Source organism: Notolabrus celidotus, chromosome 9, assembly GCF_009762535.1.
Source record: "Notolabrus celidotus isolate fNotCel1 chromosome 9, fNotCel1.pri, whole genome shotgun sequence".
NCBI classification, from domain to species: Eukaryota; Metazoa; Chordata; class Actinopteri; order Labriformes; family Labridae; genus Notolabrus; species Notolabrus celidotus.
In genome coordinates, this window is record NC_048280.1 from 32,874,060 (window position 1) to 32,895,891 (window position 21,832).

General features: G+C 41.5%; 1 protein-coding gene across 1 annotated transcript in view; it reads right to left on the reverse strand.

The window, feature by feature from the left end:
- cacna1ba (calcium channel, voltage-dependent, N type, alpha 1B subunit, a) overlaps positions 1-21,832 on the reverse strand; it is a 234,712-nt gene that overhangs the window by 91,560 nt on the left and 121,320 nt on the right. The window contains exons 8-14 of the mRNA XM_034692917.1: positions 17,798-17,913; positions 17,578-17,664; positions 12,202-12,285; positions 6,300-6,515; positions 4,785-4,897; positions 2,698-2,810; positions 2,476-2,607 (exon numbers count right to left, since the gene is read on the reverse strand). Of these exons, the coding sequence (XP_034548808.1) occupies positions 2,476-2,607; positions 2,698-2,810; positions 4,785-4,897; positions 6,300-6,515; positions 12,202-12,285; positions 17,578-17,664; positions 17,798-17,913 (861 nt within the window). The remainder of the gene's footprint in view (positions 1-2,475; positions 2,608-2,697; positions 2,811-4,784; positions 4,898-6,299; positions 6,516-12,201; positions 12,286-17,577; positions 17,665-17,797; positions 17,914-21,832) is intronic.

Genomic DNA, 21,832 nt, shown 5'->3' on the forward strand with positions numbered 1-21,832 from the left:
TCATTAGGCCGCTCCACGTTATCTCAACACAATATAAGCCCATTACGTGGACACGTCTGAGGACCCCGTGTGTTTGACCTTATGGTGGGTCTTCTCCTCAGATGGACGAGCTGCGTTAATGCTGACATTTGGTATCTCTGTCTGTCTGCTGGGACCTAATTACATCTCCACACAAAGCAAGGGATTCAGACGGAGGAGGCCGGACTGCCAGCAGACTTTGTCTGACACTTTTTAAAATCCATGAGAGCTTTATTTTTTCAGTCTGGATCTCATTAAAAGACGACCGCAGAGAGAAGGGAGGAAAACTCTGCTTATTCCAGGACAGTGTGAAATATAACGTATATATATTCTCATTGTTCTCAGCAGAGTGTGAAGGCGTAAAGAGTGGAACCTGCACACTACATTGCTTTTTATGATGTCGTTTTACTGCCTTCTGATGTCTTTTAAACCATTTATCTTATTTTAATTTCTTCTTATTCTTTTCTTTATTGTGACCCTTTTTTATTGCATTCTAATTTTGTTAGCACATTTATTAATCTCATTCAATTGACTGCTTTTATTCTTTACTATTTACATGATTTGTATTTTCGCTTTCATTGCTCTTGCCAATTTCACCTTGTTGTCCTCTGGTGTGTCTTCATGTGTTTGCATATTTTGTCCTCATGCTCTGACTTCATACTGAATCTTTGTCATTTCTGGCCTTGTGGCTCTTTTATATTCTATGGAAGCAAATAGTTACCAAAATTACAATAATAAAGCAAATTTGAAAATGATATTGCATTAACAGAAATGCATATTCATTTTCCAAATATGCGTGCATAATGTGACTCATACTCCAATTTTCATTTTTATTTTAATCTTCAACAATCCTAATTCTTTCACACAATTAAAATGAAAAATAAAGTGATATTTGCATTTTCTTTCTTGCTTTCTAAAAAATGCCCTGCTAAATTAGTATCATAATTCAAATTAAAAAGAAAATTTGAAATTTAAAATGCATTCACAGAAATGCTTTTTTAATTGGTATATTATTTTTGATATTGGGAATATTTGCTTCAACAGTCTTCTGCTTAGTTTTGAATTTTGCTGAATGATCAAACCAGACTGTAGATGTTTTTTTTTTTTTTTTTTATATAAAGTTAGATAAAATGAATAAATCAGTTATTTATTGTCCCTGCACTGATATCATTTATGTAATGGCAAAGAGAGGATTGCTCTACCTGGAGGCAACTGAGGTCAGACTCAGGCTACTTTGATTTCCCAGAGTCAGTTTGGTAGTGCCTAAGTGTTTGCACCAAGTTTTGAACATAACATTTCCACATGACACATATAAGGACTAACAGTGTTTTTCCTGCAATAGAAAAACAAAGCAGTGCAGCGCCTTGAGCACAGAAACGCTCTCCATGTCAGCCATTTGTCCCATCTCAACTTTTGAAACATCTCTATTTTCATCAGTCACTCCCTGACCAATCAAAACCAAGAAGGGCGGGACTTCTGATGTGAACTGTATCACAATTGGAAACCAATCAGACTCCTTTATATTCCTTTGCAGGAATAATTTCCAGGCGTAGAGCTGCTGAACACAAATCACAGCAGACCAAACGATCACTACCGAGGGAAGTGGAAGTGTTGTGAAAGATGTTTGGTGCCAGAGCATGAAACGCCATTAGTGGACACTCACTGCTCCTGCTGTAACCGCTTTCATTGCAGACCAAAGAGAGAAGAGAGGAGAGATGAACAGAGGGAGGATTGTTGTTTTTACTCAGGATGTCATCCTTTGACTTCTTCTGTTTGTCTTGGACTTTTAGCACGTAGCAAATTTACACATTTGGTTGAAAAGAGGAGAGTGTAAGAGTTGTAGGGATACAGTTGAGCAAATTGAAGTCATTGTGGGCTTTTATAATGTCTAAGAAATGGATATCAATGTGTTCATTTTTCTTACAAAAACAGTTCTGACTATCTGCGGTTCTCTTCCTTGTGTGTGAACTTGCTGCACTCCTGTCCTGAAAGATAACTTTTGAAGGTTCAACACCTTGAGGAGTTTTTGTTTTCAGTACATAAACAATGAAGAAAATGCTGATTAAAAATTGAAACTGAAAGTTCTCTCAGAGAAAATCAAATTTTAAAAATGGAGTAAAGGTGAAACTTCTTTTTGTGAATGATTGAGTCTGAGGAGGAAGAGGGGCAGTATGATCCCTCTGCAGGTTAATGTAACATCGATATATTCATTATTCCTTAAATATTAATGAACTCAATGTGCTCAGGCTTACAGAAACTTTGTGGCTTGATGCTCCTACAGAGAGAGTGTGGCCTGACTTTTCTGCCTCTGGTGGCACGGTGACTGTGAGACTGATCTTTACTTGGAGAGGAGGTTTCCTCTGGCAGGACTGAGCCTGTACTCCAGGATTCCTTAAATGATTTATCCCCAACATAAGACGTGTTTTATTTCTATATGAGGAAACACCAAAGACTCACTGTCCACCGAACAGCTGCATGCCCAGCAGAGCGAAGACCACGATGAAGAGGAAGAGGAGGAACAACAGGCTGATGATAGACTTCATGGAGTTCAGCAGAGAAACCACCAGGTTCCTCAGAGAGTTCCAGTACCTTCACACACACAAAAACACACACATTTAAATATTCAGATATCTAAGTGTTATATGTGTCCCCATTGTGGAGGAAACATTGCATGCTCACTTTGTGACTTTGAAGATCCTGAGCAGCCTCAGAGCTCGCAGGACGCTGATCCCGAAAGAGGCTCCGGGTTTGATGGCGGCCCAGACCACCTCAAAGATACTGCCGATGATAACCTGAGGACACAGCAGGATTATTTAAACTCAGCAGATTACATTTACAAGAACGGGGTATACATCAATAGGATTACATCACTATAATCTTGGTTTTCACTCGAGCGTCAGTGCTGCTTCATTACATCAACTCTACTCATGCTCTCACTCTTACACCTCCTGTGGACTCGTTTAACTCCAGAGACAAGATGTTCAAAAGTAATCTGGTGGGATTTTACAGCTTTTCTGATCAGATTACATCAAATCTTAAAACTGGATTGTTATAAAGAAAAATAAAGGATCACAAAATTGGAAAAGATCAGGTAATCTAATCCCAGGATTTTGTTCATTTGCTATTAGATTAGTGAACCACAACAGAGACGCAGAGTCACTGCTGTGGACGTGCTAGACTTTGGCTGCTACAACTATCACTATCATCTCTCTCTCTCTCTTCATCTCCCTCTATCCCTCACCCCAACTCAGTCTCAGCAGATGTGTGTTTAACATGAGTCTGGTCCTGCTGGAGGTTTCTGCTTGTTAAAGGAAGTTTGTCCTTGCTACTGTAACTTGCTAAGGTGACTCCACCATCAGTTCTTCAGATGTATCGGCAGTCGCACTTCACCTGTGTGCAGTGTCCCATCAGAGTTGTCACTTACTGACAAGCTCTTAGTTATGCTGCTATAGGCTTAGCCTGCTCTCTCTCTCCTCCCTCTGCCTGTCTCTCACTTTAACTCTTCCTGTCCCATTAAAGTTACTAACCATAGACCTTTCTGGAGTCCCTGAGCTCCCTTGTCTCGTAGGTTCCTCTGGATCTCTGCTGCTGTGGACATACCATACTCCAGCTGCTACAACTACTACTATCATCTCTCTCTCTCTTCATCTCCTTCTATCCTTCTCTCCAACACGGTCTCAGCAGATGTGTGTCTAACATGAGTCTGGTCCTGCTGGAGGTTTCTGCCTGTTAAAGGAAGTTGGTCCTTGCTACTGTAACTTGCTAAATGCTGCAAAGTGCTCTGCTCATGGTGGATTAAGATGAGATCAGACTGAGTCCTGTCTGTAAGATGGGACTGGATCTTATCCTGTCTTGATGTTGGGTCTTTGTTAATAATAGAACATAGAGTACGGTCTAGACCTGCTCTGTTTGGAAAGAGTCTGAGGATAACATATGTTGGGATTTGGCACATTATGAATAAAGATTGATTGATTGATTTGACGAAGCAGACATTAAAAGTAAAATAGTATTAAACATATAAAAGCTTCTGTCCCCATTAAATATTTCAGCGGAGAGCATCAATAATATAAAATAAAATATCTAATTGGAAGAAACTGAGTATCTTTCAGATTATGTGGCTTTTGGCGCCCCCTGTGGACAAAATATGCAAGTGTAGTCCCATTTAAAGGGCTAGTAATCTAGATTTGATAATTCTATCAGATTTTCTTTGAAACACCAGGACAAAAGTAATCTGGATCTGATAATTCTAGAGTTTAAAAAGAAGTGGATTTCCAAATCCGGATCACTCTTATCCAGATTGAAACTCTTCATCAGCTCTGACCTGGACCACGCTGAAGTTAGCTGCCAGTTCTTAGCTTCTGATTTGGCTGCTCAGAGGAAAGTTAAGAGGATCTTAAATTGTCATGCAGAGAATCTAATGCTCTATGTTTTGCCTCTTTCACTCTTCTGAAATCGTGTAAATAAATATGGATAAAGCCTTGACAGTGTCTAAAAATCACCTTGAACTTTTCTAAAACCTTTATTCTATTTGTGAAAATAAAAACAAAGGCAGATTTCACGTCTTTGTTCCTGATGCAAAGTGGATTTTAGACACCCTCGAGGCTTACCTGAAACGACTCATATGATTCTTAAACAGTCAAAGGTGCAAAACACACAAGATCCGATGCTCGGCAGTGCAAGTTAAGATCTCATCAGAGCTGGATCACAAGCTGCAAATTGAAAGCTAACTTCCTCTCCATAGACCCTGGCTCCTCTGGGGGACTCACCCCAAAGTCAAAGCAGTTGAAGGAGGAGTGGAAGTAGTTCTGGGGTCCGAGGCCGTACATTTTCATGGACATCTCTGCCAGGAACAGGCCCAGGAACACAAACTCCGCCAGGTCTGTCAGGGGACAAAAGAAAACACAGATCAATGCCCCGGGTTAAAGAGGCCTCCCTGCTGATTCCTACTGCTCAATAGAGCTGGGCTGCTGCTGCCTGCTCAGCTGTGCACTCTGCAAATAATACACAGAAAGACTCCATTGTTTGATGAAGTAACTGCTGTATCCTCCCATGATGCAGTGTGTGAGCTGTGTGTTTGCTCATGTGTGTGAATGAAACATACAATGGAACCCAAGTGATCTCTGTTTACATATGTGACCCTGTGCAGATCCACAGCAGGACTACAGAGTAGAAAACTCACAAGTATCAGATATCATGTGCACTTCGCATCAGCATGCAGGTAAGGCTGCTGGTAAAGCTAGTGCTGTCAACTTATGCTTAACCAGGGAACACCAGGCTTAATGCAGACCTGGATATCAATTCCACCTCTCTTTGTGCTGCTGAGGAGTGAAGTCAGAGGCCTGAGCTCTGTGCACGTTAAAACAAGAGGCAACCACCTTCAACATCCAGAGATGAAGGTCATAGTGTGCTTATTTAACGTCATCTAGGATGCAAATCATGATACCTAGAGCCTGATTAAGTTACTCTAATAATCTTTGATGTGTTGATTTTAGGCAAACAAAGCTTTACTCCAGGAAGTGACATCAGAGTAAGTAAGAGTACTTCCTCAGGACTTAAAAATGAAACTAAAAAAAAGCCTCTGCACTTAAAGAAAGATCTGCACTTGGTTGCACCAGCTGTGCATAAGTTTGACCTGTTATGTTCCGGGTCGGATTGACCCATTTCAAAGTTCAAAATCTTAAAAAATAAATTGTTAGAAGTATTTTTTCGGTATGAAACTTCTTCTGCTTGGCTCAATTTGTGTAATTAACATCAAAATGGTTCATTTAACATATTTGCAACCCCCCTGCATGTTTATATCTATTACATAGATACTGTTCATGGGTCAACTTGACCCAGCAGTCAAAGTGGAGTCTAAAAGGGGTCAGAAGTGTCAAATACTAATTGTTTCTTTGCAACTGTGTGACATATTTCACCCCAATTATGAACACACACATGAAAAATGAGTGAGTTGTCGTCATTGGTTCTGGCACTTTTGGATAATTAAATATGCCCCGGGTCAAGTTGACCCAGGAACATTATTGCTGTCCCTAAGAAACGAACATAACAGGAGGGTCAAGCAAATATAGTCGACCGAAGACAGTAGACCAAGAGAGGCTGCAGCAGTAAGACTGTGGTTTCTAAATTATGATTCAGCCTTTAAATCCTCCATCCTGTCTGTGGATGACTGAGAAGACTGAGTACTTGTATGTGAACGTTTGGATGAGTGATTAAATGCAAAAACACTGATCAGGTACATGGTTCACACATCGGTCTGTAAGTCCGAAACTGCTGGTACTCACACAGAGCAAACGTGAGCCACTCGGGCTGGTCGTAGTGAACGATGGCCACACACAGCGTGTTCAGGCCCACCAGACACAGGACAGTCCAGTAGAAGCTCTGAGACTTGACCAGCCGGCGGATGGTGAAGCGGAGCCTCTTTTCTTTCCTCCTGAAGTAAGACGAGTTGTCGTTCTTGCTCTTCACGCTGGTCCGGGTGAACGGTGACCCTGGGGGGGCTGTTGGGACAAAACACACCAAGCAGAAGTAAAGTGACCAGGTCTCACACTGAGGTCACCTGAGCGAGGTTGTTTTCAACCTGAGCCGTGTTTCACATCAAGATTCAGATATGTGACTGCAGAGATGTGTTTCTGTGCAGTCAGGTTTATTTCAGATTAATGAGGTCCATCAGTGCTGTAAAAATCATTGAGCAAACCATGAGGACAAACAGATTAAAATGTGCAACGTGACTGGAGTGAAGACCTGGATTATTTTAGACACAGAGCCAAGGTCCTCTTCATTTAGTCTGGACTAAATTAAACCTTCTGTAACTTTAAATTAAGCCCAAATGTCAAGCAGCAGTGGATACAGGAGGGAGGGAGAAAAATGGTTCTATTAGAGTTTCATTACGAGCACAGGAAGACGGGTGGCCTCATCATTTCCTGATCTATTTTAAATCCAGACACCTGAGTCACCTCACAACACCTGGAGACCTGAAGCAAAACCACATCGTAACTCTCTACATGTGTTTGTGATATCATTAAAATGAATCAATATTTTAAATTGTCCTCTAAAAACATCTGATAATACACAGCAAGCTTCAGATGTTTTTTCTGATTATTTTAGTACTGGAGTGCCTGATCAAAAGTCAGGAGCAGCGAGACACAGTCATGAATAAAAACAGCAGAGGTGGGAGAAAGTCATTGTTTTGCAAGTCTCAAGTAAGTCCCAAGTCTTTAATCCCAAGTCTTGAGTCAAGTCTCAAGTAAAGATGTGCAAGTACAAGTCAAGTCTCAAGTAAAGATGTGCAAGTACAAGTCAAGTCTCAAGTAAAGACAAGACAAGTCGAGTCAAGTCCGAAGTCATAGGCTTGAAATTTTAAAGTCCTTAAGAAGAAAGAAACGTACTTTATTAATCCCCAGGGGGGAAATTCAATTTTTTCACTCGTGTTGTTTTTCGGTCATGCTACACGCACAGTTTTTTGGTACATATACATACAATCATGCACACACAAATGCAGTGGACATGTATTTTGGGAGAGATGTCAGAGTGAGGATGCTGCCATCAACCAGCACACCCCAAGCAGTTGGGGGTTCAGTGCATTGCTCAAGGGCACCTCAGCAGTGCCCATGCAAGTGAACCACCACCTCTCCAGCCACCAGTCCACTTGCCAAACTTTGTCCATACTGGGACTGGAACTGGTGACCCTTCGGTTCCCAAGCCAAGTCCCTATGGAATGAGCTACTGCCGCCCTACAAGTCATGAGGACCGTTTACCAAATAAAATGCCATTTTAACAATGTAACAATCTATCAAATTTGATACAATGAATGCATGCTTTCAGTGTCACCGTTTCTAGCCACAGCGATTTTACGATTTTAAGACCTCGTAATTTAAGAACGCAAATGAAGTTATCCTCGGTAGCATGATTACACATCCCGGTGTTAAAAACTGCCACTCTCCAGCAGCCTGGCCATACGTAATCCACACCCTCTTGTTTGTTTCTTAAACCTGATTGGACATTAATAGATGCAGTCAATGAGGTAGATTCTGTGGGAACAAATGTGTTGTCTTGCTGGAAATGACAGCATTACAGTCATGTTAGTTGAATACTTTGAATGGGAGCACATTTCATTCAACACGCTCACTGAAAATCTCAAGTATTTACAAGTCATCAGACTAAAGCCTGAGCCAAATCCTGAGTCATTGATGCCAAAGTCCAAGTTGAGTTGCAGGTCTTTGATGATATTGTCAAGTCAAATCCAAAGTCATCAAAATCGGGACTCAAGTCTGACTCGAGTCCAAGTCGCGTGACTTGAGTCCACACCTCTGAAAAACAGTACAGTTACTTTGTAGATATAAAATTGAATACATAACTTTTTAACATGGTCTAACCTCTTAGTAACAAAAAAATGGACATAATGGATCTGATTTCTGTATATTTTCGTCTGCTAAGCTTTAAAGAAGAATTGTATTATTGGTTCCAAGACCCTACTTTCACATACTTTTGGGCTCTATGTGATAATAATGTACACAATGTTCATGGAATAGATCAGGTAATCTAAGCCCAGGATTTTTTTCATTTGCTATTAAATTAGTGAGGACTGTGGACTTGCTGTGGACGTGCCAGACTTTGGCAGCTACAACTATCACTATCATATACAGTATCTCTCTCTCTTCATCTCCCTTTATCCCAACATGGTCTCAGCAGATGTGTGTCTAACATGAGTCTGGTCCTGCTGGAGGTTTCTGCCTGTTAAAGGAAGTTTGTCCTTACCACAGTAACTTGCTAAATGCTGCACAGTGCTCTGCTCATGGTGGATTAAGATGAGATCAGACGAGAAACTTGCTCAATTTGTGATGTCACAGATTGGTGAATGGCCTTTAAACCCTGAAACACATCCTCCGGTCTGGTGTCCTATGACCTTTGGCTGCTTGTACATTCAGAAGCTTTTAATGATTGATTGTGACAACCACATTTCTCCTCCTGGTTTATTTTGATACTTATCCTTGTCTCTTGTTCCAGGTCTGTTGACTTCCTGCCCTCTGCCTGTCCCTCTTCCCTGATGACACTAATGTGCCTCATATGAGTCTTGTTATCCTGCTCCCTATGTGTGCTTGGCTCAGTCTTCCCTCCCTGTGTGTATTAGTTCAATCTTCCCTCCCTGTGCCAGTTCATCTCGCACCTTGTGTCAGTGGTCCAGCCTTGTTCCTCATGTTTGCCTTTCTGTTTAGACCAGTGTTTGGTGTTCTTTGGACCTTTCCTCCAGCCTCTGCCTTCGTCTCTGATCACCTGTGTGCCGACCTCTGCTTCTGACAAAACAAACGTTGACATTTTGCCTTGTGCCCTGAGTCTGGCATCCTGGTCCTTTTCTCACAGCAGGACATTATACACACAAACATTTCAATTTGGACTGGTGTTATGGTCCTGCTGTGCTTTTGTTGTTTGGTGTAGTTTGGTGCCCGGTAGGTTCAGAGGAGTGAGGTGTGACTCAGCGTTTGTAGCTGCCTCTCAACGTGCAGGCTGAGTCGTTCCTCTGAAGAGGAGTTGGAGGGATTACGTACGGCAGGTGATTGGTAGATGACAGGAGAAGAAGGTGGAGAGGAACGATTAGGGATCCTGGATAGAGGATTCCAGGGCGTAACATCATCAGCAGTTTCAGCTGGGATTTCCTGCAAGCAATGTCGCCACAACATCCACCATCCAGCTTCCCCGATCCTGCATCTCCACCTTCTTCCACTGTAATCCACCAATCACCTGCCGTAGGTTATCCCTCCAACTTATCCTCAAAAAACAACTCATCTTCTGTGTTGATACACAGATACCTGGATGAAACTCATGTACGTGTCTCTCTTGGTAGATTCATTAATGTAACTTAGTTTCTCATAGTACTTGATGTTAACTTTGAGGCCCTCATTATGTGTTTTGGGGGATTTAGGCACAAGGTTTAGATTGTTTTCTTATTCTCCCCGTGTTAACGTCATTTGTGTTTGCAGTTTAACAAACCACGCTGATGGATTTGTGTGGTTTTGATTGTTTCTTGTTTGCCTGAAAACACCAGCGTTTATGTTGCTTCTGTTTTTCTCTGGACTCCAACTGGGTCCAAATGGCCAACTCCATTCGATCTGCAGAGTCCCTCTCTACTTTCAAAAGACAGCTAAAGACCCAGCTCTTTAGGAAGCACTATGCACTTAGCTAGACTGTTCTCCACTGTTGTCCCCAGTGGCAGATCATGTCGTCCAGCTACGATTGACTCACACTGTCTACTCTGGGAATCTGTGTTCAGCTCTGGAGTGACCCAGCACTTGGTACTTTGGTCATTATTGTGGTGATGACAAGTTAATTGTTGATGATAATGGAAGGTCTTAAATGGTTTGGTTGCTTCATTGTAGATGTTCCTTATTTAAAAAAAAAATAAAAAATCCTTATTTACTTTTGTTCATTGCCTTTACACTGCTTGGCATTACCTGCACCCAGATGGACTTGAAGCACTTTGTTACTCTTACTGATCTTGTTTCCTCTTGTCTAGATCTCTGCTTGTGTTGTTCTTGTTCTCCTATGTACGTCACTTTGGATAAAAGCATCTGCTAAATGGCATTGTAACATTGTGACATTGTAATAAAGTAATAATAATAATAATAATAACAATAACAATAACAATAATAATAATAATAATAATAATAATAATAAAACATTTTATTTATAAAAGCGCTTTGAAATTTTCTCTAAGACACTTCACAAGAAAATAAATTATACAATAGAAAAGCAAAGGAAAGCAACAAAACAAAACAAACAAAAATCAACCAATTCTAGTTTAAAAGCCTTTGTAAATAGGTGGGTTGTGAGTCCTGATTTGAATTTTGTGAGTGAGGGAGAGAATCTGAGGTGTTGGGGGAGAGAGTTCCAGAGGGTGGGGGCAGCGACAGAGAAAGCCCTGTCCCCCCAGGTTCTGTGCTTGGGTCTGGTGAGAGGGCTGAGGAGGATGGCATTGGTGGAACGGAGGTTGCGGGAGGGATTGTATGGCTGCAGAAGGTCGGTGAGGTAGGAGGGAGCTAGTTTATGGAGGGCTTTGTAGGTGATGAGGAGGATCTTGTACTGTATTCTTGAGGGGATGGGAAGCCAATGGAGGTTCTGGAGGACTGGGGTGATGTGGTCTCTGGAGCAGGAGTGAGTGAGGAGGCGTTCAGCTGAGATTTGTATGTATTGAAATTTGTTGAGGAGGGTGTTGGGTGAACCTCTGCTGCAGAAACCCTCATCCACGCCTTCATAACCTCCAGACTGGACTATTGCAACAGCATTCTTTACGGCCTCCCTTCCACCGACCTCAAAAAACTTCGATATGTCCAAAATTCAGCTGCCCGTTTACTCACCCACTCCCGCTCCAGAGCCCACATCACACCCATCCTTCAGCACCTCCACTGGCTCCCCATTCAGCACCGAATCCACTTCAAGATCCTGCTCATCACCTACAAAGCCCTCAATAACCTCGCCCCCTCTTACCTGACCAACCTCCTCAAACGCCACTCCCCATCTCGCCGCCTCAGATCCTCAGATGCCAACCTCCTGTCCCCTATCACGAAGTCCAAGCACCGCACCTTGGGGGACAGAGCCTTTACCATCGCTGCCCCCACTCTCTGGAACTCTCTCCCTCCACACATCTGTAACTCTGACTCTCTCCTCTCTTTCAAAAACCACCTCAAGACCTACCTGTTCCAAAAAGCATACCACACATGACCTCCCCCCCGCCCCACCTCTGTCCCAGTTTTGTTTGTTTTTATTCATGTGTTTCATTTTCTTTCTTTAGTTTTCATCTTATGTAAAGCGACTTTGAGTACGAAGAAAAGCGCTATATAAATTCTATGATTTTTTATTATCATTAATGATCTAGTCTTGAGGTGATGAAGGTGTGGATGAGTGTTTCAGCAGCAGTGAAGGAAAGGGAGGGGTGGTAAACTGAAGATAAAGTTTGAGGTAAACCGTCACTGTGTGAACATGCAGAATGTATTGCCCGTGAGCTCATGTTTCTCATTTTTGGAGTATTATTGAATCCACATTGTTATGAAGCTTTGTATATTTCAGAATATAAACGACTAGTCACAGCTGAGTCATCCTTCAACCAGCTGTTTGTCGTCATCTGAGGACTTTCATCTTGAAGAAAACAGCAGATCTTGAGTCAACGTGTTGTGTCTCGTGTGTGATCCTCACCAACAGACGAGATGTCAGTGAAGTGGTCCTCTCCTTCCTCTGCGTTGATGAGGTCGTTCTTACTCTTCTTCGTCCTTTTCAGCACTGGGAATACAAAATGAAGAAAAGAAACTCATCTTTAAGTAACGAGTGATTGAACTCGCATCTATCACAACAACTTCTTCTTCTACCAGACTGACAGACATTGCTCAGGTTATCCATCCAGTTCACTTTGTTCATTATTGACCTGCTGCTCAGACAGTCACCTTGAATCCACTGTACAGTTACATAGCACTGCTCAAGCTCCTCTAATAAATGTATCACAGAGACGACAGCATCAAACACAGAGAGGTGAAAACAGCTCACACTTGATGAGCTGAAACATCCTTTGTGTTTTTTTTTGAGTGATATTTTTTGGGGCTTTTGCACCTTTATTAGAGAGGGGAGGGCGGTGGGTGGAGCTGGAAACAGGGAGAGAGAGTGGGGGAATGACATGCGTGTAAAGGGCCGGCCAACCCGCGTGATTTAGCCAGTAGGCCAAATCCAGCCCGAGCTAAAATTGGGCTAAAACATTCCTAAAAGGAAGCAAACATGATGTTACAGATAACATGTACTGTTTCATCAGGTGTGGTTTCATTTAGAAACTAAAAATCTAATATGAGTAGTCTGCTGGTTTAATTCTAAGAGAGATGAATAACTGGCTTTTCACTGAATTCACTGATGTAGATTTTGTCATATATTCAAACCTTAAAGGATGATTCCATAAAAATGAATAAGATATTTTAGTGACTCATTAGTTGCTCAAGCAGACTCAATCACCAGTGTGTTCTTATTTATAAAGTAATCTAATCTTGCTCCCTTCTTGAAGAAGTTTCATTCATTTGCAAAATGTTGGAAGTTCCAGTCTAGATTTCTTTTTACTTTCTGTCCCCAGAGTGAAGCTCAAGATGGGGGAAAAATAATTTAAGGTACGCTGCTCGGGTTTGTGTCTGAGGGAGCTAGCTCTCTTTAACCCTCAAAGACCGAGACGGCCGCCGGCGGCCACAAATAGCTCTTATTCTTAAATGTTTAATAACTTTTGAACCGCTGATCCTATCAACAAGCTTTAAAAACTCAGCTACAGCGGACATTCTCAGCTTTCCATCGATACCACATTAGTGGTAAATTTAGCAGCATTGATTCGTCAGGGAAACCTACGTAGTTTCTTCCTCTGAGCCAATTGGCAATGGGTGTAGATGCTTAGTCCCACCCCTGTGTATCGATTGGTTCAAAATGTAAATGTCCAGGATGTGTTTCACCATGATAACCATCTACTCCACCAATAAACGTGTTTTTTGGGGGAAATTTGAATGTAAAGAGCGGAAAACAAGAAGGAGAATCCGTACACAAAACCGGCCAGCAAAATCAAACAGATTTGCACGTTATTTGAACTCAACACAAAATAAAAATGACAACACAAAGGTACACGACAGAAGAGGCACTGTTTCTAATTTTATCAAATGACCAGCTTGGCGATTTTGCCGAGGAGTCATCTGATTCTGACGCAGACACAGCTGGGGCAGAGAGGAGTGCAGCAGCTGCATGGATCCTTTCCAGGACATATATAGTATATATGTTTCTGTAATTTATGTGTATAATTGATGAAGATCGTCTGAACTTTTTGCTCATTTTTACCAAATAATTTACATCTCTCATTATGTTCTTAGTTAGTGAAAATAATTTGCAATTTGATTATTTGCACTAAGTGTATTTCAATTCATTTATGAACACAGTTTCCTGTATTTGTGACCATGTTTGCATGTGTTCATGATCAAAATGTAAATCTGAAAAGTCACTTTTACCTCTGTGTCTTAATTTATGATATAATAACATCTCTACTTACTCTCAGACCTTTTTTACACACATCCACAGGGTCAGTAAATCAAAAATAAGAATACACCTGCCTTTTCCACTAAAAAACGCCTTAGAAAATACTATAATAAATGGCTGTAGCTTGCTCAGTAAAGGTTTGATAGTGACACAAATTCATTTGGAAGTCTAAAATACCTAAGTACAACTTTCTAACAAAACAAAACAAAACTTCCTGATGTTTTGTCTGAGTTCACAGTAAAAAATGACCTAAATTTCCAGACGATTTTTAAAAAACTTCAGTATTTTCATCCATTATCAGACAAAACTAAAGTAAAACTGGTACTTTAAATGCAACACAGTGAAAGATAAGGTTCTCCTGAATAAAAAGATGTATGGCACTTGATGCTGAGTGCTTCAATAGGTTAGAAAAACAAGATAAATACAGGAGAGTCTGGCGCCCCCCAAAACGATCTAGGTCTTTAAGGGTTAAATGAGTAGACTGAAGGTGTGGAGGAGGATGCATCAGGCTGTAGGTGCCCTGAATAATGACTTTCTGTGATCTGGAATAAATTCCATGTGTTAGTAACTGTTATGTGTTGTAAGTCTGTGAACTTGTAAAGTGTGCTGCTGTTGATCTAGGCCAGAACCCTCCTGGTTGAAAACATTTGATATAAAATGTAAAATAACTCTCAAAGAATAGATGAATAGAAAACTGGACTGGTCAGTGGTTTTAAGGTGACATACATAATAATACAGTGACAAACAGAGGACTAAATCCAGCTTGGTGTGTCAGGTGTAAAGTCGGTCTGCGTTCTAAAAATAGCATCCTGAACTTAAGTGCTGACAAACTTTCTGCAGCCCTTTGTTGGCAGTTCAATTTCTCTAAAGAGAGCTGATGAGAAATCAGGAGGAGTCTAAAAACTAAAGAGAAGAGAGGAGCGTTCAAAATGCGTGAAGGACCCTCGTACTCCCATGATGCCTCTGAACTCCTGTGAGCCTCGCTCTCTGTTCTTCACTCTAATCTCATTACCCTCCAACCCCGCACCCATAATCACTGTGACTGTTACCCTGGGTGAGGCTGCAGAGGAGAGGCGGTGCAGCCTTGATAAGAGGAGAACATACACACACTGACACAAACACACACACACACACACTCACACTGAGAGCTGGTAAAAAGGCTATCCTGCTGCTATAAACAAGAGCATAATGTGCTGATTTATGAAGTATGAACACATATTATCGGATCATTTATCTGTCACATGATTGATTTAAGGGAATTAATGTGGCCTGAGTCAGTTTGTGTATCACAGATCAAAGCTTTTACATTCATGCTGTGTCTGCATTTTGGTTCGATGCTGTTATGCTAAGAGTAGATGGTGAACAGCTGATTAACATGGCGCTGAGTTAAAGTGGGACTAACAGATTTCATTGATGGTATCTCAAACGTGCTGGAAGTCAAACCTTTATCACCCTAACTCTGAGACGTCATCCCACTCATTAGATACAAACTGTTGATGAAAATATGAATACAAAAAAATAAACAGAGACAAGTGTTCACAAACGATCTGTTGAAGGACGGCTGTAAGTGCAGACGTGCATTGTTCTCAAGCAGCAACCTCAGGTCTAAAAATATGAGTCCAATGAGGAAGTGTTAAAAACTGCAGTTCATCAAGGATCCACATGAGGCTGGCTCCAGAGGTAGAACCACATACACACCCGTTCAAACATGCCGATCTTTGCACCATCTGCAAGGAACTCACTTCAAAGCACTTTAAAAATGAATGCACCGGTTTTCATTGAATCATTTAAAATCATTAGTTTTAAGTTTTTAACCTCTGATTGTACCTGTTTTAACTGACTTTGTGTAACATTATTTCAATGGTTGTAACATTACTTTTAATTGTTGTCTGTTTTTAACTGATCATCATTCTTTTAGGGTTACATCTTTTATTTGCTTGTCATGCATTTTAAAGGTGACATATCATGCAAAATCGACTTTTTAATGATTCTCTACCTGAAATATGTGTCCCTGGCATGTCTACAAACCCCCCGAGAATGAAAATAATCCATTCTGCCCCTGTTCTGATTTCTCCACCTTTCTGTAAATGTGTGCTGAAACCAGCCGTTTCAGTTTTCAGTGTTTTTCATACGTCACAACGCCATCCGGTCTGTAACAGATGTCAGAGCTCGGAGCTTGTTCAGCCCATAGACTGTATAAAATACAACTCAACCCCTCCTCTGTTTTTCATTCCCTGCACACATGTGTGCTAACAAGGAGCTCAGGAGGGAGGCATGCTAGTTGTAGGCTGTCTTAATAAACACAAAGGTCGGTTTTACTCCCCACGTCTGCAGATTTGAAGATCTAGTGGATGATTTTTATTTTTCATGGAAAAGTGCTAGCGCTAGTTAGCATAGCCACATAGCTACATGTTCGGAGCTGTGTACCAAGACACACGTCGACATGCTGACAAATAAAACAACAAGAAACACTAAATCTGTGACCAATCCTTCAGAAAGGTCCTGCTGCAGGCGCCTCTCTGTCAGGATCAGATTCAGAGGGTTGAATTAACGCGAGTCTGTGAGCAGCCAACATGTAAACATTAGATCAACGTGCTGGGCAGCTGAGGCCACATCCACTTCCTGAGGGGGCGTGGTCAGAGAGCTCATTCTCATTTAAAGGCACAGACACAGAAAACAGCCTGTTCTGAGCAGGGCTGAAAAAGAGGGGTTTACAGGCAGACCGAAATCTGGTTTCAAAGTGTTTCTTTGAGCAATAAACTTTAAAGACATGCTTTGGGGACCTCTAGACCAATACATTTTGATGAAAAAGAGCATAATATGTCACCTTTAGTGTTTCTTTTATATGCTTGTCGTCATTGTAAATGAGGGCTTGCTCTCAATGATTTTCAAGTGTAAATAAAGATAACTTCAAAGATATTGAGATTATGAGTCTTCCAATTAGAGGCACAGCTGACTTGATTGACAGTTGGGAGCACAGCTGTTTCCGAGGGAACTCAAAGCCCGCCTCTTTACGTCACAATCGCCAGATCATCCTGTCTTGTGCTGTCAAGGTCCGCGTTTGTCAAGTTGTTCTGTCCAGGACTGTCAAGTTTGTCCTTAGAGGTTTTCCAGTGTTGTTTACTTACCCTAACAAAGAGTCCTTTTTTGACTGAGTCGTGCGTTTGTGTCTTTGTGCCGGTCCTTGTCATTTTTGCTCTTCTGTGATAATAACCACCTCCTTATCTTCTGGACCCGGACAGATATTTAGAGATCTAATTCAGTGACTTGTTCATCATGAAGCTAATAAACGTCCGTTTGGCATACTGGGAGAACTCTTTAATGCTGACTGTGCAGGCGTCACGTTGCTGACACCGGTTCTCTCCACCTGATTCAGGAGGTTTCTGACACTGAGTTTAGTACTCACACACTTCCTCATGTTCAACTTCCTGTTGTTCTTTTTCAGTGAACCAAAATAGTAAAATATGCATTTTATGAACTTCAAGTTTTCTTTTTTATCCTCAGTGTCTTGAAGAAGGCAGCGCTCACCAGAGTTGTGTTGTTTCCTTTTGTACCACGCTCCATCCAGAGACTTCTCCTCTGCGTTCTTGTCTTCCTCAGCCAGCATCACCTCCTCTGCAACACAAACACACACACCTGAGTTCAAAGTAGTCAGAACAACTTGTGTCAAAACCAACTGCATTTTTTATATGTGTGTGTGTGAGAGAGAGAGGCTGTATGTGTGTGTGTGTGTGTGTGTGAGTCTGACCTGCTTTGCAGATCCACTCCAGGTACCCTGTAAGTTCTCTCTCTATCTGCTGTTGTCTGCGGAGCTTCAGGAACTCCTGCCGCTTCTCCACCCGCTCTCTCTCCTTGGCAAACTCTCTGAAGACACACACACACACAGAAATGTTTATTAGATCTGACAGGCCTACACACAGACCCTGGAGCACTCCTCCGCTGACAGGTGTGCAGCAGGTCGGCCTCCAGCAGGTAGGAGTGAGTCAGTGTCCTGTCACATTGTGGATTATCTGAACCACAGCAGTAGGTAGACATCACGCTTTCACAACAGAGAAGAGTCTACGCGAGGAATAATGGGAGCAAAATTTAGAACAGGAATAAACAGCTGTAGTTGTGTGACAGAAATGACATTGGTTCTGCTACATGTGAAGAAGACAGGAAGAAGACCTGAAGTAGATACTGTCTGGACAGGAAGTAGCTAAAGGAGAACGGCAGAAAACCTCCTTTACTCATCAACACCTGACATTTCACATCTCATCGTGCACCTGCAGCACCGTGCATAGATTGCAGAAGAGTGAGGCCATGAGCATGTACGTCCTCCCTGTCTGAGTGTGACAACATTCTCAGCTGGTTAAATTTTGGCCAGAGGAATGATGCGATCTTATAGAGGTCCTGTATTATCACTTAACTCGCAAGCCAGTGCTCGTGCCGTTGACACACGACTGCTTGCTGAGGGGAGTCCAGATTCAACTGACCGCTCATTTACAGCGCAACCCGGGGTCGGACAAATATCTTCAGCTCTGCTGTGGACAGGGCAGCCGCCAGGGATTTTGGGCCCCATGAAAAAATATCACATTGGGCCCCATCACCAAAGGCCACAAGACCCGTGTGCAACTGCTGTAACCACATCTACAGGATCCAATGGACCCAGTCAAAGCTTTACATAACTCTACCTTTTCAGCTGTCTTGCCTCTTGGAGTCAAATATTTACTGTATGACTGGCAAACATGAAGGATTCCCTGCACACAAGGTGACTGATTTGCCCCTTCTTTTATTATGTTTTCATGGCTTAGCTATAGCTTTGTTTTTATAGGCTATTGTAATAGTACAGATAGAGAGAGAAATAAGAGATTCCCATAGACCCCCTTTAATAATGCTAATTGACATGCTACTTTGCTCACCTCCTTGTTCATTGGGTTGTGGGGAGTTGTGTGGAGACAGTGTACCTGCTGACATATCAGCTACTGAGTCTGGTAGGGAGGGCGGGGAAACCCATTTAGTATAATTAGCTAAAGCATAGTTCATCTCATTGTGGACATCAAACTAGCAAAAAGGTTGATTTTAACCACTCAAAGACTATACCAACCTTTCCTGGATGACATAATGTCGCCCTTTCTTCTCTCTCTCCTTTCTTTCCCTCCTTTTTCTGGGACCCAGACTTTGTCTTTCCAGACATTTTAGCTGCCTTTAGTGCACTCTGTGTACTGTGCAACTTCTGTCTGACTGGGCTGTACCATTTCTGATATACATTTTATGAAGACAACGGGACCGTTTTTTAAATGACCTTATTCTGAATAAAATATTAATTATGATTTATTTTTTAATTATTATTATTTTCGGCCCCCCCCCTGTCGGTAATGGGCCCTTAAAATCATCCTAACTTTTCCCCCCTATACGGCGCCACTGGCTGTGGATACCTTCAGTCACTCAGAGCTATGAGTGATTAAATATGAATGATATGAAGGCAGAACATGTTGTCAAAGAGCAGTACTCTGTTGCTTTGTCTGCCAAATTTTATTTGAAGAACTTTATTGCAATCATTCACAATAACATGTATTAGTTCTTCTTATTTTCTATTACTTATTAATTTTATTTTCTTAGTATATTATTTATATTTTATCATCTTAGAAATGTATTTTATTTTGGGGAGATTAATTTCCTGTGTTGAGTTTTAACATCTTATTTTACCTCCATTGTTTCCTCATTAAGATATCATGAGAGAGTTTCCTAAGTTCGTTCAGCAACTTATTTTTTATTTTATTGTTTTTATTATTATTGTTGCATTTATTGTGTTCTTAACTTTAGGATTGTGTGGTGGGTTTGGGGTCGGGGCTGGGGTTTGGGATTAGGATGGCAGCCTCTTTTTTATATCTTTATTTTATTTTAAGTTGCTTTTATGTACAGCACTTTGTGTTACAATGTCATTGTATGAAAAGTGCTTTAAAAATAAAATCTGATTGATTGATTGATTGATTGATTGATTGATTGATTATTGATTGATTGATTGATTGATCACAAAGACCTCTTCACAGAGACCTTTACCGGGCTCACAGGGAAACTTCTGCTTAAAGACAATGTGACTGTATTCAGCGTTTTGCATTTACACATGCGTCCTCCCTTGAAATGTTCACTAATGCAGAGCATGTGTTAAAACAGCTAAATCAACCTGCAGCTGCACAGGGGACTCCTACTAATCTGTCCTTTTTAAAGTCACATCCTGTCTGCGTAGTGACTCAGCAGCAGAGACCTGACACAATGTACATGAGAGAACAAACACGTCAGTATGTTGCTGACTGACTCACTGACAGTGCATTTATTCCCATTCTTATAATGCTTAATTCATAGAAAGAGAAATGATGAATGAAATAAGAGGGTGGTTGAGTATTGTATATACTGTATGTGAGTATTAAAATGCATATAACATAATTTGTGGTAATGTGGCATTATTACTGCTGTTATGAGTTTGTAAAATCTTGTAAAATCATCTTTATTGCCACTGTTTTACTCAGGGTTATGTCATGCAAATAAGGAGTCGAGGTGAGGAGAGGAGATGAGGCAGAGAGGGGGAGGTAGAATAAGACAAAAAAAAAGAAAACAGAAGTGTAGAGAGACTGAGACCAATAAATAAGAAGAGAGAAAAGAAGAAGAAGAAGAGGACTATGAAATAACCGAGCGAGGGATCTCTAGTCCACCCCCGTCGCGCTGTGATTGGTGTGTCTCCCACACAGCAGAGGGGGAAGCTCTGCTCTGCATTGCAGTGGCTGTCTGCCTTCCTGAGGGTGTGCGTGTGTGTGTGTATGTGTGTGTGTGTGTGTGTGTGTGTGTGTGTGTGTGTGTGTGTGTGTGTGTGTGTGTGTGTGTGTGTGTGTGTGTGTGTGTTTGTATATGTGCCTTCTAGTGTATCTTAATCTAATTTGGTGCCTTAACATTTCTCTCTGTGTGTGATGTGTGAGTGGTGTGTTGGCTGTGAGTGTGCTGTGAGTGTAAACATGGAGAGACGGTGGCAGACAGGATTTCCGAGTGTTGTAGCATCTTTTCACAGAGTCACACACACACACACACACACACACACACAATCATACTCTTACATATGCCAGCATGAGCACAAACATAAACATTACACAGAGTCAGAGCCACAGTAAATTAGGCGATTACAGTACACAAACACGGTACACACAGCTCTCACGGCACACACAGATCTCTACAATAAGCTGCTTTTGTGCAGTTCTGAGTTTCATCATGAAACGACACAAAGGGCTCTACATACTGGCACGACAACACCTGTTCAATCCAAGCTCATTCAGCTGTCTGAGCAGCAACTTCACCTTCTGTATCACTTTCAAACACAGTGTGACTCTCTAGGTGTGCTGCAGTGTGCACATGAGGGGCCTGAGGTCAGTGTTAAATATGCACAGTTAAATGAGACCTCAAATAAATCTGTGAACTGAGCAAAAAGTCTTCCATTATCATGTTGGATGATAATTCTGCTTTGAAAACTGTCAAATATTGAAAGAACGGCACCTGCTGCTGCTTTAGGAGCGACATGTTGGTAGAGAACGGCTGCACAGTGACATGGCGTTGTGTATGCCATTTCAATCCCTGCACTTAAAGTATCTCACAAAAATGAGTACACCCCTCACATTTCTTCAAATATTCAATAATATCTTTTCATGGGACAACACTGCAGAAATGACACTTTGATATAATGTAAAGTAGTCAGTGTACAGCTTGTTTAACAGTGTAAATGTACTGTCCCCTCCAAATAACTCAACACACAGCCTTT